The 15,514-nt window shown below is 37.3% G+C and overlaps 1 protein-coding gene across 4 annotated transcripts in view; it reads left to right on the forward strand.

Moving 5' to 3' along the window:
- Nucleotides 1-15,514, forward strand: part of LOC145692920 (tubulin glycylase 3A-like) — a 60,935-nt gene that overhangs the window by 26,037 nt on the left and 19,384 nt on the right. For all 4 annotated transcript variants that reach the window (XM_081768476.1, XM_081768479.1, XM_081768478.1 and 1 more), the window contains one exon: nucleotides 8,507-8,760. In XM_081768476.1, the coding sequence (XP_081624602.1) occupies nucleotides 8,507-8,760 (254 nt within the window). The remainder of the gene's footprint in view (nucleotides 1-8,506; nucleotides 8,761-15,514) is intronic.

Consider the following 15,514-nt stretch of genomic DNA (forward strand, 5'->3'; position numbering starts at 1 on the left):
AAACAATAAAATCGTTATTGACATCAACAATAAAATAAATATTCTCATACGTTAAAAGATTAGAAACCATAAAATCCGTGAATAGTTTTGAGACAGTCTTCACCTCTTCTTTAGGTTTAAGAAAAAGGAACTTGCTGCTAAATTACATAAAATAATTAAATGAAATCTTAAAGTTTTACTTTCCCCGGTTATGCCGGCTGGCTAATGGAGACGGTGTAGATGAGAAATGAAGGAAATGGTGGAATGAAGAAAGTAGGAGGAAACGGAAGAACCCTGAACAAATCCATGCAGACGGTGTTTGTCCACCACAAAGTTCACTTTGGGCGAGCTCGGACGGACCAAAGACCCCCATGCACCAAAGGTGAACGCTCTACCAATGAGTCACCGTGGCCCCAGCTACATAAATGATATGATAAGTAAAGTTTTCTGCTTATCCATCCTGTAGAATAAAGATGAATGGATTAAATTTGTAGTTCGATAGTAAGATTTCCATCTCTTCTTAATTTGTGAGTAAGGGAAAATAATTGGTATGTACTTTCTACTAAAAATCACAAGAAACAAAAACTCAATTGACAATCTTGAACAAGTATTCACTTAACGATTTTGAACTACGAATTATTCAGTAAACAGATAATATTGTAAAGATTTCTCGGGTAGAGCAAATAATGTACTCGGGATTTGGACTTTTCCCTTCACCTTTTTATTACAAAAGTTTTATGTACACAAATTATAGTAAGAATTTCCTCTAATATTTAGGTGAGATTAGATAGGAGCCCGGTGACCAAGCGTCGTGGGCCTTGGGGTTAGGTACTCTCGGTGACCGTGCGTCGTGAGAGGGGTGTAGATTAGGTTTCTCTTTCTCGGTGACCGTGCGTCGTGAGAAAGAGGATAGGAACCCGTTGACCGTGCGTCGTGGGTATAAGGATAGGTACCTCTCGGTGACCAAGCGTCGTGAGAGGGGTTTTAGGTGTTGTGATCAATCCGTGAAGATTGATGTTGGTTGAGGTGTGCAGGTCCTTTTTATTCTGTCTTGTCGGCTTCCATCGTGGGTACTCGTCCTTCCGACTGATGGCGATGGTGATAGACTCCTCTTCGGGAACGTCGTCTGTTTGTTTGTGTTTATTATCAACACATGTAGTTCACACGTGGTTATTGCCTGGTACGGCAACGTGGGGATCCTTACACCCCCGGGGCGTAGAAAAAAAATAAGCCACTGGATTATTTTTTCGTGTTTGTGCCAGCACGTGGAGTCTGCATTGGGCACAGTATACACTGGAAAACACTATAACACTGAAACACAAAATCAAAGTTAAAAAGCACTGGTCACTGATATCACTGTTTGAGATATTATCACATAAGTAATAAAGTTGAAGTTGAGCACTGACAGTTTGTCCTCTTAAGCTAAGCAGGATCCGTATGGCACGTCATTTCCCTCAAAGGAGAGGCTGTCGAAGCTCTGGTGATTACAGTTAATAGTTATAACTACGTCACTGATGGTAATGTCCGTAGTATATGTTATGAAGTTCGCACGTCAAAGAGTGCTATTATATAAAAGGTTTCGAATATTGGTCTAGTTCAGGCTAGTACTAGTTAATAGGTGACAGAACATACTTAGAGAATGGCTAAAGTCATTACATTGATAATTGTAGTGACGGCGAAAAAAGGTTGCCAATCAAAAGTCCTGATTTTCTGAACGCTCTGTATATGTAGGTTAATGTGTTAGTGACAGTTACATGATACTCAGCAGAGGAGCGAAGATAAAAATGTTATAGCTGGCCTTGTGAAGTTCGTTCGCTCGAAGTCGAAAGAAAATGCTGGCTTGCAATTTTGTTCACTGAAGGAAATTGTATGTATGTATGCTTATTTATATGACAGAATGCAGGTTGGTTAGGAATTATAAGAGTGAGAAAAAAAGACAAGGGATTGCTTGAGATTTGAATACTAAGGTGGGTACTAGATTTGGTCACTTCAAATAGTTAGCTGCATCATATGCTGTATCTTGTTTTCTTCTATTCCATGTTTTATTTCTTTGTTGTTTTTTTCTTCTTTGCCGCTGAAGCATGAAGAGTGCGCTTCGCATGTCGCTCGTTTATATCTGCTGAGAGGATGATGATCTTGGTTTTCTCTCTTCTTATCTTCTCTTTCCTTCTTCCTAGCTGGTGCGTTCGTCATCATTATCATTATATATGTATTCTTCTGCTGCATGAAATGGCTTAATCCTGTCAATGGAAATATTCTGTTCTATCTCCCTGAAATTATGGGGCATGCGAACTCGATAGAGATTATTGTTTAGTTTTGAAATTATTGTAGCCGGTCCGCAGTATCTATCGGTCCATTGTGATGACTCTCCAATTCTTCGAAAGGGAAAGTAAATGAGTACTTTATCTCCAGTGTGAAAAGTTTGTTGTTTATGTCTTCTATCAAAGTACTTCTTTTGTTGTTCGTGAGCCTTCAGTAAGTTATGCCGTGTCTTTTCTCGAAGTTTTACGAGTTGGTCCCGTTCAAGCTGTAGCTGAGGGGTAATCTGAAGTTTGCAATCGCTGATGGTCCTGGGTTCGTATCCAAACATGAGGAAGAAGCTGGATTTCTTCGTTCCTAATTGAGCGAAACTATTTAAACCAAAAGTAATATGAGGCAATAATTTTGGCCATGTTTCGTGATTTTGTTGGACGAAAAATTTTAAGGAATTCTGCAGTGTTTTGTTCATAACTTCGACTAATCCTATGTCTTGATGGTTGAAAGCAGGGCAAAACTTAAATTCAAAGTTATATATCTCTGCTAGTTTTTGAAGTTTCTTCGCTCTGTGCACAGGATGTCTGTCTAGATGAAGGAAACGAAAGGCGCCGAATTTCAGAATTATTTCTTCCAATAAGAATTGTTCAATTGTATCTGCTGTAATCCCATTAACAGCCTTTGTCACTATATAGCGTGTACTTGTTTCGATGGCGACTAAAACATATTTTGGTTTTCCTTCTTCGTGCGGATAGGGACCTAAGGCGTCAAACATCCATCGTTCTCATATATGGCCTATCGGGTGATGCAGAAGTTCACCTTGTTGTTTTCTGGGTAGTTTTTTCAGGAGTTGGCACTCTCTACAGTTCTTGATTCTGAATGCCAAGTATGATTTCATGTTTGGCATGTAATATTTGTTAAGGACAGTCTTATATGTCTTAGAAAACCCAAAATGGGGAGCTGACGGGTCTTTATGAATAGACTCGAACCAATGTCCTGCCAAGCTTTTCGGGATGCACAAAAGATGAAGTAGCCCAAGTTCTGGATGTTTTTGTGTTCGATACAATATGTTGTCTTTTAATTGGAAATATTTGGCTGCTCTCGTGGTGGAACTTTTAGCCGGTTCTCCCCCTTCTAAAACTGTTATAATATCAGCGTATGCGTCATCCTTACGCTGCTCTTCTCGTAAGTTCTTCAAAGATCCTGAGTATTCTATTTGGAGAATAGGTTCCTCTAATGAATTGGATCTGTATGCATGTAGATCTTCTATTGCCTGATGTGGGTCCATGGGTTCTGAAATATCACTGCTATTCTGCTCTAAGCGGCTAATGATATCAGCCGGATGTTTCTTTCCTTCGATGTGACAGATATCAAAATTATAGTCAGCTAAGAAAAGTCTATAGCGAGTGTATTTCCCTACTCTGTCCGGGTGACTACGTAAAAAGGTTAGACATTTTGCTTCTGTAAACAATTTAAATTTACGATTGAGTAAGAAATATCTAAATTTGCGTAAAGCATATATAATAGCATACAGTTCTTTTTGCCATACTGAGCTCTTGATCTCAGTTTTTGTGAGACGTCTGCTACAATAGGAAACGATTCTTTCTTCGTTAGTTTTGGGATCAAAACAAGCTAATAGCCCTCCAATCTGGTGAGAGGATGCATCTGTGTATAGCCTTATCTCTAGCTTTTCGTCGAAATGATAGAGAGAGGGGGCATTCAAAATGTCTTCTTTCAACTTCTCAAATAATTCGTCATGTTTTTCTGTCCATTTAAATTTGGCATTTTTAGTAAGAAGTTGCTGGAAAGGTTCTATCTTGGTCGTGAAGTCCTTGATATGACTTCGTAAATAAGAGCATAGGCTAATAAAGCTCTTAAGTATGCGTTTGGTCGTTGGCTTTTTAAAATTCTTGATCTTCTTTGCGATTTTTGGTGAGATGCTTATCTTCTCTCCGGATACAAGGAATCCTAGTACTGGGAGTTCTCTATATAACAGGTGCGTCTTCTTGGGGTTGGCTCGGAAGTCGTGTTTCCTTAATTTTTGAAATAAAAGCTCCAAATCTGAAAGTTGTTGTTCCCATGTATAAGAACCGATGACCATGTCATCTGCGAAATTGGTTATGCGTTTAGGTAAGCCGTCTAGTAGCATTTTTATTACTATAGTCAAAGATTGGGAAGAGGAACAATGACCCATTACGCATCTAAGGAATTTATAACTTTTGCGTGTATGATTTACCTCGAAAGTCATATATTTAGTGCTTTTTGGATGCAATTTTATTTGAAAATACGACTGGGAAATGTCCAAACTTGAAATCAGGTTTTTCCCTTTTAAAACCTGTAAAACGTCATCTGTATTTTGAAATGGTATGCTTAGGTATTTTGTATAAACATTACATGCCTGGAGGTTCAATACAAGCCTGAAATCTGAACTGTTTGGCTTTTTGATTGCAATTAAAGGTGAGGAGAAATTACTAGTCTGCGTCTCCGTTATGATTTTTGCATCTAACAGCTGTTGTATCTGCTTATCAATTTGATCTCTTATCCCTAATGGAATCGGTGGGGAACGGTGATGGAATGACGCACTTTTATCTATACGAATTTTGTGTTCATATCCTCTAAAATAGCCTATATCCTCTGGGCTGTATGAAAACACATCCCTGTATTTATACAATAAATTGGTTACAGCTATTCGCTGGTATTCTGGTAAATCTGGATTTATGTCAAAAAGGTTAATGTTAAAAGATTTAGCAGTTTGCCTTAATCTTTCCTTTATCTCTTCTTGAGTACGAAATTGATGCGCTTTCTTTTCGTCTTCTTCTATTGTAAATGAAAATTCTTCCACGCCCTCCTCTGTATACGCCACTGGTGTACCTTTATTTAATGTTATTATTCGTGACGTGGGATTGGAAATGAGTAATGTGAGGTCGTTACTCGGTACTCTCATGGTCATTGCCTGTAAGCCGTATCGGTCTAATAATGATTGCAATGGAGTAATGTAAAATGCAGCGTCATGAATTGTTTCTCTTTGAATCGATACAGGAAAGAAGAAATGTGATTTCGCTGGTATCGTAACTTTACTTGCTGTGATGACGTTTGCATTCCTTTGCAAGTGCAAAGAGTGCATAGTGTCTCGTGACATTTCTTCCGATTCTTGCTTTTCTATTGGAAACGTAGGTTTCCTAGGTTTTCTGTATAATGATATAGATTTATTCTCCAAGTCTATTTGAGAGAAAAGTCTTGTGAGAATATCATTCCCGAAAATCGGATTAAAGTCAGCATCTATGATGCGAAAGTAATGTGAGAAAGTAGTGTTGCCAATTTTAAATTTAATTAAAGCTATTTCTTTTAAAGTTAGAACTTTGTTGGCAATGCCCTTGATACGAGTTTGAAATGGTATTAGCGTACATTTTGGGGGTACGTCCCGTCTTGACCATAGACTAAGACTAGAACCAGTGTCTATTATAGCTGGTAGACTGTTTGTATTCACATGAATATTGAGTAACAGTTTATTATTTTCTATTCCCAATCTAACATGTTCACGATGTTCATTATTGGTCGTCTGGGTGAAAAAATTGGCGTCCGTGTCCTTAAGAGTTTCCGCTGTTGCCTGCTCTTCTTGATTGCCATCACACTTAAATTGTGGTGGTATCTGTGTGGCCCGCGCCGACTTTTCGGAAATGGCCCGCGAGGCTTGACTTTGGCCTGCGAGCCCATCTAGGCGTTTCCCTGGTTGGAATTTTTTGGATTATTCGAACAGGTAGATGCTCCGTGGTTCTTCTTGTAACAAATTGAGCAGACTGATATTTTGTCGCCCTTTACAAAATTGTTCTTTCTTCTACCATCGTTATTTCCTTTATTGCTATTCTTCGCATCCGCTTTTTGTCCGTTTCCTTTACGAACTTTTCCTCCGTTGTTACGCCTATAATTAGACTTCATGGCATTCTGTGCTACCATTAACGATAACTCGGCCATTTGATTTGCTAATTTGGTAAGGTCCGTGTGAGGAGGTTGTGAGGGCGGGTTTTGACTATGGTGTGGGTGCGGATTCGAAACTTCAGGTGCAGAGGAAGTTGACTGAGGAGGGAAGATATTCTGCGATGGAGGTGCAGAAGGTAACGATTGCGAATAACTAGGAGCAGGTTGGGTGTGATGCACAGTAGAAGTTGGCTGTTGTGCATAGGTTGGAATGTATGAATTAGAATTCGTTTGGTTATAATGGTCGTACAAAGGGAGTGGTGAGGGGCGGTTAGGTTGGCCGATTAAAGAATGAATTGCCTGTGACAATTCTACATAATTCCTCTTTTGCATGAGATCTTGAGCTTTTTCCAGTTCGTGGAGTCGTTCCTGCAGCCGCTGGATTGTTGGAAAGGATTCTAACGCTATCTTTTGCTGCAAATTTCGTTGTAGTCCTAACGAAAGAAAATGAATTTTCTGTTCCTCTGAAGCCTCTGGCATCAGCTGTCTGATAGCCCTCAATTTCCTTAAGAAATATGAATCGACTGATTCATTTTCGTTTTGTTGAATTTGAAAAATTTCTAATTCCGCCTTATACGCTGGTATATTTGGGCGGGACAGAGAAACTAATTTGGTTTTCAGCTGTTCGTAATTTAGTGTGTCGTATTGATTCAGATTTTGCAATTGTAAGACAAAGTCAAGAGCTACGTCCTGTAGATACATAGGAAGAATTTCTTTCTTCTTTTCGGGAGTCCAAACCTGAAGTAAAGCCAAATGACCAAACAGCATGAAAAATCGATCGGGATCGTCAGTACTGTGACCAGAATATCTAGTTAAGTGAGGAATATTAAGAGGTATGCGGGAGCCTGATTCTGCCATATTGTTATCGCCTTCTTTATATGTATTTTTCCCAGATCTAGTTGTCGGCATAAATACCTGCCAGCCTATAACGAATCAATCTACCGTTAAGAGTAATGAGAGTATTTATGAGAATACGGATACTATCTTTTATATGATCCTGCTTTTAGTAACACTTACACTGTATTGTAAAGTTTCTAAGTCCGTGTTTTCGTTAATAAAAAGAGCGCCCCTTAGGAAAGTCCTTTTAGTGTCTGCAAATAGACGCCGACGCATCTACCATGTAAAGATTTCTCGGGTAGAGCAAATAATGTACTCGGGATTTGGACTTTTCCCTTCACCTTTTTATTACAAAAGTTTTATGTACACAAATTATAGTAAGAATTTCCTCTAATATTTAGGTGAGATTAGATAGGAGCCCGGTGACCAAGCGTCGTGGGCCTTGGGGTTAGGTACTCTCGGTGACCGTGCGTCGTGAGAGGGGTGTAGATTAGGTTTCTCTTTCTCGGTGACCGTGCGTCGTGAGAAAGAGGATAGGAACCCGTTGACCGTGCGTCGTGGGTATAAGGATAGGTACCTCTCGGTGACCAAGCGTCGTGAGAGGGGTTTTAGGTGTTGTGATCAATCCGTGAAGATTGATGTTGGTTGAGGTGTGCAGGTCCTTTTTATTCTGTCTTGTCGGCTTCCATCGTGGGTACTCGTCCTTCCGACTGATGGCGATGGTGATCGACTCCTCTTCGGGAACGTCGTCTGTTTGTTTGTGTTTATTATCAACACATGTAGTTCACACGTGGTTATTGCCTGGTACGGCAACGTGGGGATCCTTACAATATAGTATGCACTTATATAAATATTTAAGCTTGAAACATTTACACTCATGAAGTACTTGATGTCTAATAAAATTTGTGATTAAAATCTATGAACCAACTTGTTACTGTTCTAGGAAATTAATTCTTTTAACGTTTCAGAGTCCAGTATTTCAAAAAGATGACTCAGGTGTGTTTTGACGTGTAAGAATTTTTTTTTATTTATTACTATTAGTAAATATGCATCCATCATATCAATTAGTAATTATTACTGACACTGTTTAAAAATATTTCTAAGAGGTCGTGCTCAAAAGTAATATCTCCTATTTTGTATATATGGCTTTCATGGCTTCAATTATATAATGAACAAATATTGCTGGTTTGGTTATTTACCTGTAGCATTATAAAAGCATGTACATGAACCCTACCATGATGACTTGTGGATGTGTATGTTTAAATACAGTTCACTGATAATCTGTTCCTATCACTTATTGTGACTTCAATTGTATTGGGAAATTCCGGCATTAATAAATATTTAGACGCATTCCTGAGCTTAAGTTAATAGAGAATGAATTAATTTATATAATTTAACTCAGTTCTCATTGTGCTACAATTAAAATGTCTCTTAATATGTAACTTCTTGTGTTTTATTAAAGGAAAATGAAGTTACCAAACCTTTGGAGGGAAATATACCACGATATGAAGCAGATTTTGATTGCAGTTATTTTAGCTTCACAGCAGAACATGAGCTTTCGAGATCCTCTTTTCTTTGAATTGTTTGGTGCTGATTTTATATTAACTGAAAATTATAAACCATGGCTTCTTGAAATTAACGGTAATCCTGCTATGAGTAGTACCACAGAAGTAACTGCTCGAATGTGTCCCGAGTGCCTTGAGGATGTTATTAAAGGTAAATGAATAATATCTTTGTTTTAATTTTTGATTGGAGTAATAGTGGTAATTAAATATAAGAATGAAATATAAGTTTAAAATTGTATTTATAAAACCTTCTAGAGCATTTGTACTATCATTCAGCCTTGAACTCATGTTAAAAAAAGTTAAATTGAAAACTAAAATTCGTCCCATATTAGTGTCGTACGTAGGACATTTCTTTAAGATGTCTTTTCCGTACTATTTTTACAATTTAGATGAATTAAAAGTCTGTTGTTTAGAAAATTGAATTGAAGTTTATTGCGTTCAATGACCATTTACAATGGCTGATTGCCATATGATGTAGAACATGTCAATCAACATGTGATTATACAAATATATATTCATATTATACTAAAAACATAACTACTTTTACAATATTTCCTAGATGATAGAAAAAACATGATAAACTACTGAGGTTTCCCTAGACAGAAGATACATTTTTTTATAAAATAGAAATAAATAAAATGCCCAAAAATTACATTTACGACTTAACAGAACCTTGATCAGCTTGCAAGTATTTCACAATACTATAAAAGCAGTGATTTAGCAACAGAGTACGTACTGACATTTTGAAACTTTCATGTTTGTTAGGAGACTTAATTTGATTAGGCAATGAGTTAAGGAGTTGTACACCTTTGTATGCAATTGTTTTCGAAAACAAAGTGGTATTATGAAGAGGAACTTGGAGATGTGACTTCTTTCTAGTATTTTATCCATGTTTATCTGAATTCTTTCTGTACAATTCTTGTTTCTTGTGGACCAAAAGTAATGTTTCGTATATATACAATGACGGAAGTGGAAGAATATTGAGGTCTTTGAATAGCGTTCTACAAGAAGTATAATATGAAGTATTGGTGATTATTCTTATCATTTTCTTTTGGAGCATAAAAACTTTCTTAAATTCAGTGGATGAACCCCAAAAGGCTATATCATCTGATTTTGCTGTGGAACAGTGCATGGTATGTTGTTAGTACTACTTTTCTGCTAAAAATGGGAACAAGTGACCTTATTAGGAAAATTACAGAGGATAATTCATGAGATAATTTTGCAATATGTTGAGACCAGGATAAATTATTATCGGCTGGCTCCGTTATTTTGTCGTCTATTCGAAGTACTGGATATGATGTCAATTTTTTTGTGGTTAGAATGAAAGTATAAGCAGGATGTTTCATCAGAATTTTGAAATAGTTTGTTATTTGCAAGCCAGGAAATTATGTGTGACATACTTTTATCTATTTTCTTTTGGATTTTGAGTGGTTCTGATTTTATAATGACGTGTGTATCGTCTGCATATAAAATAAGTTTAGTCTCTTTAAGGTGGTCTGGCATATCATTTATGTAGAGAAGAAACAGTATCTCTCTCTCTCTCTCTCTCTCTCTATGGCCTATGGAACCCGGAGGTTCAGTGCCGCGTTCACAAAAGCTCTCCACTGACTTCTATCCTTAGCTAATTGCATCCAGTTTCTACTTTGTATTCCTATCTCTGCGAGATCCATCTTAATATTGTCCTCCCATCTGCGCCTAGGTCTTCCTAATGGTCGTTTTCCTATGGGTCTACCAGTCAAGACTTTGAAAGCGTTTCTACTTTCTTCCATTCTAGCTACATGACCTGCCCACCTAAGCCTCCTAGACTTAACGACCCTAACAATGTTGGGTAAACCGTATAAACTATGTAGTTCCTCGTTATGAAGCTTCCGCCATTCCCCATTCTCGTTCCTCTTGGGTCCGAATATTCTTCTCAGGATCCTGTTCTCAAATACTTTCAGTCCATGTTCTTCCCTCAGAGTAAGCGACCATGTTTCACAACCATACAGAACAACAGGCATGATTATCGTTTTATATATTTTAAGCTTCAAATTCCTCGACAGAATTCGCGACGACAAGAGATTTTGAACCGAATAGTAACACGAATTCCCTGCTTTTAGTCGACATTTAATTTCTTCGTGAATATGATTTTCGTCTGTTAATATTGATCCTAAATATTTGAAAGTATCCACTTTATCAAAACTATTATTTAATATTTTAACGCCTCCACAATTTGCCGTATTACGGTCCCGACGCACTTCCATGTATTTAGTTTTCTCTGCATTTACTTCTAAACCCATGTCCCTGCAAGCGTTTAATAAGATCTCTGCATTTATTTCTATTGTTCTCCTATCATCCCCTATTAAATTTACACCATCAGCATATGCCATAACCTGGTGAATGCCGTTCAACTCTAGGCCCTGGTTGCTATCTTTGATTTTCCTTATGGCGTATTCCAGCACAAAGTTAAATAATAATGGCGACAACGCATCTCCTTGTTTCAGGCCATTTTCGCCGTGGAAGCTCGTGGACAAAAATTTTCCTACCCGGACTTTACTTTGGGATTCACTTAAACATATCTTAATTAATCTAATTAGCTTTCTCGGTATTCCAAGTTCTGTAAGAACGTTGTATAATGTTTCTCTCCTAACCGAGTCGTAAGCCTTTCTAAAATCAATAAATAGTTGATGTACCGGGGTATTGTATTCCCACTTCTTTTCGAGTATTTGGCGAATGGTAAATATTTGGTCGATAGTTGATCGATTTCGTCTAAATCCGCACTGATAATCTCCAATAATTTCATCTGCGTATGGGGTCAATCTTGCTAACAGAATATTTGAAAGGATTTTATAGGATGTTGACAGAAGAGAAATGCCTCGATAATTATTACAGTCAGTTTTGTCGCCTTTCTTGTGAATTGGAACAATGATTGATTCTTTCCACTCTTGTGGCAATTCTTCCTTGTTCCAGATAAGGAGAATGAGTTTGTGTATCTTGTTCCACAATTTTTCGCCTCCAGCTAAAATTAACTCAGCCGGAATTTCATCTACACCCGGAGATTTGTGTTTCTTCAATTTCTTTATAGCGGCTTCCACTTCTATTCGATTGGGTTCTGGAATATACGGTTCTGCGGTGTGTATCTCCTTTTCTCCACGCACATTAGTTTTTGGCTGTGTGTTCAGCAAATCGTCAAAGAAATCTTTCCATCTATTTAAGAGGCTATCCGTATCGGTGAGAACTGTTCCGTCAGATTTCTTTAATATATAAGCACGAGGTTGATAGCCTTCTTCCCGCCTGGTATCTGCGAAATTTTGTGTAGTTGTTTCATTCGGATTTTGTAGCCACCGTAATTTTGCCTGTTTTCTCTTCTCTGCTAGTTTAATGCATTCTTGGTCGAACCATGGTTTGTTCCTACGTATTTCCGCGTGTCCCAATTTTTCTATTGCTGAACTTTTAATGCTATCTCTAATTTCAGTCCAAGTATCCTCAACACTAGTGCACTCCGAGTCTTCTAAAACCGCGAATCTATTCGAAACTTCAATCTGGTATTCCTCTCTTACCTGGCTCTCTTCTAATTTCTTTAAATTAAATCTCTCCGTTTTCGGACATTGAATATTACCTTTATTCAACGATAATCTCTCCCGTATTATCGCTACTACCAGGTAGTGATCAGTGTCACAATCAGCCCCTCTAAACGACCGGACGTCAATTATGCTAGATTGTCTTCTTCTATCTACTAAAACGTGATCAATTTGATTATGTGTTTTTCCGTCTGGTGATGTCCAAGTGTATTTATGAACGTCGCGATGTGGGAATTTTGTACTCTTCACGATTAGGTTTTTGGATGTTGCAAAGTTCACGAGTCTAACACCGTTGTCATTACTTTCCTTATGCAAACTTTCGTTCCCTATAATCGGTTTGAAAATATCCTCTCGTCCTACCTTCGCATTGAAATCCCCTAATAGAATCTTCATATGGTATCGCGGGAGTTGGTCAAATATCCGTTCCACTTCTTCATAAAAACTGTCTTTTATATCGTCATCCTTATCCTCAGTTGGGGCATGTACATTTAAAACAATGATATCACACCACCGTCCCTTAAGAGTAATAAAAGAAAGTCTGTCAGTAACAAATTCAACCCGTTTAATTGCTGGTAATATTCGTTTGTGAACGAAAAACCCTGTTCCTAACTGGTGATTTTTATTTCCTTCCCCGTAAAAGAACGTAAAATTTCCGGAATTCTCAGATCCATTTCCTTCCCACCTAACTTCCTGAACTCCTACTACGTCCATCCTGTATTTCTCTAACTCACTCGTTACAGATTTTAACGCGCCTGCCCTATAAAGACTTCTAATATTCCATGTTCCAAATCTCATGTCCATTTTCTTTTGCTGAGGTCGTGCCAAGTTATCAGTCCTTGTCCGAGGCTTTTGTGAATGTTTCTGAACAAGTACCTTTTTTTTACAGGATGAGGGTGTTAGCCTTACCCAAACCCCCAAGCTGGAGGACCACTCCTAGTCGTCTGTCCGCGACTGCTTATTCAGTATATTCGCAGCTAACCTCTATATCTAGAGGCCTTCTCCTCGATCAGCAACCTGAGGACGCGCCATGCCGTGGTGACAGGAACCCACGTTAAAGAAACAGTATAGGTTCTAAAATTGATCCTTATGGAACATCTACCTTATTGTATTGAGGTTTTGATTTGTGTTTACTCATATATTTCGAGTCTTGGTGTAAGTGGGTACGTCTACAATTTGCATTCTGTTCGAGAGATAGGATTCTGTCCACGATAATGGAATGCCCCTGATACTGGATATATACAACTTATTTAATAAAATCTTATGGTCCATGCAGTCAAATGCTTTCGTCAAGTCACAGAATACACCGAAAGGATAGCATTTTGTATCCACGGTATGTATAACGTACATAACGAAATCGTAGATAGCAGTTTGAGTTGATTTCTCTTTTAAAAAAACATTTTGAGATGAGCAAATATTACATTTTAAAAGTTGATGTAACCCAGAACGGAAAACGTTTTCAAATATCGTAGAGAATATTGACGTAAGAGAAATTTGTCTGTAGTTATCCACTTTATTCCTGCTTCCCTTCTTGTTTATTGGTTTTCTGATTGATGATTTTAAATTTCGTAGGAAACTTATCATTTTTAAAAGATGCATTGATGATACAGGCAAGTGGGGAAGCGACCATTTTCGCTGATTTTTTCAATACAAGAGTAGGAGTTTCGTCAATACCAGTGAACATTTTATTGTTTAATTTTGAAATAACAGATTCAACTTCTTTTGAAATAACTGGTGTTAGAATTAACGGTCATAAGTATAGAGCTTAATTGTGGGCTATATCTTGGGAAAGATGTCTGATTGGGGAGAATCTTACTCGTACTGTTACTATGAAATCTAGTTTTCACATTATATTTCTTCATTAATACTTGTACCGAAATTAACAATAAAACTGATCTTCATATTACCTGTATACATATCCGGTGACAATTTTCAAGAACCTTTGTGTTCCTTTCATTTGTTACTATGCACAAAAAATTAACGCCAAAAACTTGTAACCAAATAGCTAAAATTAATGTTTTATGTGCTCTATTTTTTTTTTGACAAAGTAGTTATATGATGCTTTCTAGATAGTGATTATGCTCAGTTTTCGTATGAGGGAGTTATAATTCCTGTTCATTTAATTTTGAGTGTCAGGTATTTGAGTTTTTTTCTCCGTATATCGTGACAGACGAAGGGAACATAAGAGTTGTTGAAAATTTTCATAGGATAAATTACAGACATAATAAGGTAATTTTTATTATCAAATTAAAAATAGTGTGCCAGACAATCTCCTTGTTACATTAGCTGGGTCCATCATCGAGTCCGTAATCAAATCAAAATTTCCAATCAAAATCTAGATCTTTAGCCACAACAACAAGCCTGATCAGAGCACCAAAGACAGGCGTCCATACGCTACGATTTCGAGATATGGCCATTCTGTTATAATAGTTGTAACTTCACCCTTATTTCTTCCCTTCTAGGGAAAATATAAAAAACAGTGAAACACATGTCTAATTATTTTAAATGGGAAGTTCATACACCAAATTTCATTGTTTTCGCCCTTCATAGATTCGCAGATAAGGACATCTTACAAATATAATTGCCTTTTTCCTTGTTGGCGAATTTCCAAAAATTCATCCTTGGTGGTATCTTACGTTACAAATCCTACACACTGTCAAAATTTCAAGTTTCTAGCTTAAGTGATTTCGCCTGAGGGTTGATCAGTCACTCGCTCACTGCGGACTTCTTTTATACATTGAGATTACTACAATAATGCTAAGCAAAAGTTGTGGAGATTTCATAGATTTCATTGTATCTGTTCTTTGTTTAGGCCTAGCTTTGCAACTCAGTATAATGTATGTTTTGGTTCCCTGTGTAACCAACTAACACAATGGAAACGTCTACACATGTATACTGAGCAGAGCCGTAGCTAGAGATTTCGACGCCTGGGGCGAAGTATAATTCGGTGCCCCTATACTCATCTTACGTTTTTTTATACATATAAGAGAAGACACCTTTCTTATGCCACGTTGAATATTTATCAAACTGCTTTTTGTTAAATTTGACAAAAACTATCTTTGGTTAGTATATAGATATACTTAAAGAACACTTGTGGAAATTTACACTATTTACAACGTTTCATACTATCAATAAGAAATGAAATTTCAGTACAATAGAAACTGTGCTTTTAAAATGTTCGAAACGGGTGACAGTATTAATTTCTAGTAATAATTGTAAGCTTTTGAAATGTTATTCTGTATGTGACCACACAAATTGCATTTTACGTATTTTCGATTCATTTACGATAAAAATAATTTGTGAAATGTAATGGGAATTCAGAAGGAGCCTTCTTTGCGAATTTCTCAA

This window comes from Thermobia domestica, chromosome 8 (genome assembly GCF_964235325.1).
Source record: "Thermobia domestica chromosome 8, izTheDome1.hap1.1, whole genome shotgun sequence".
NCBI lineage: Eukaryota > Metazoa > Arthropoda > Insecta > Zygentoma > Lepismatidae > Thermobia > Thermobia domestica.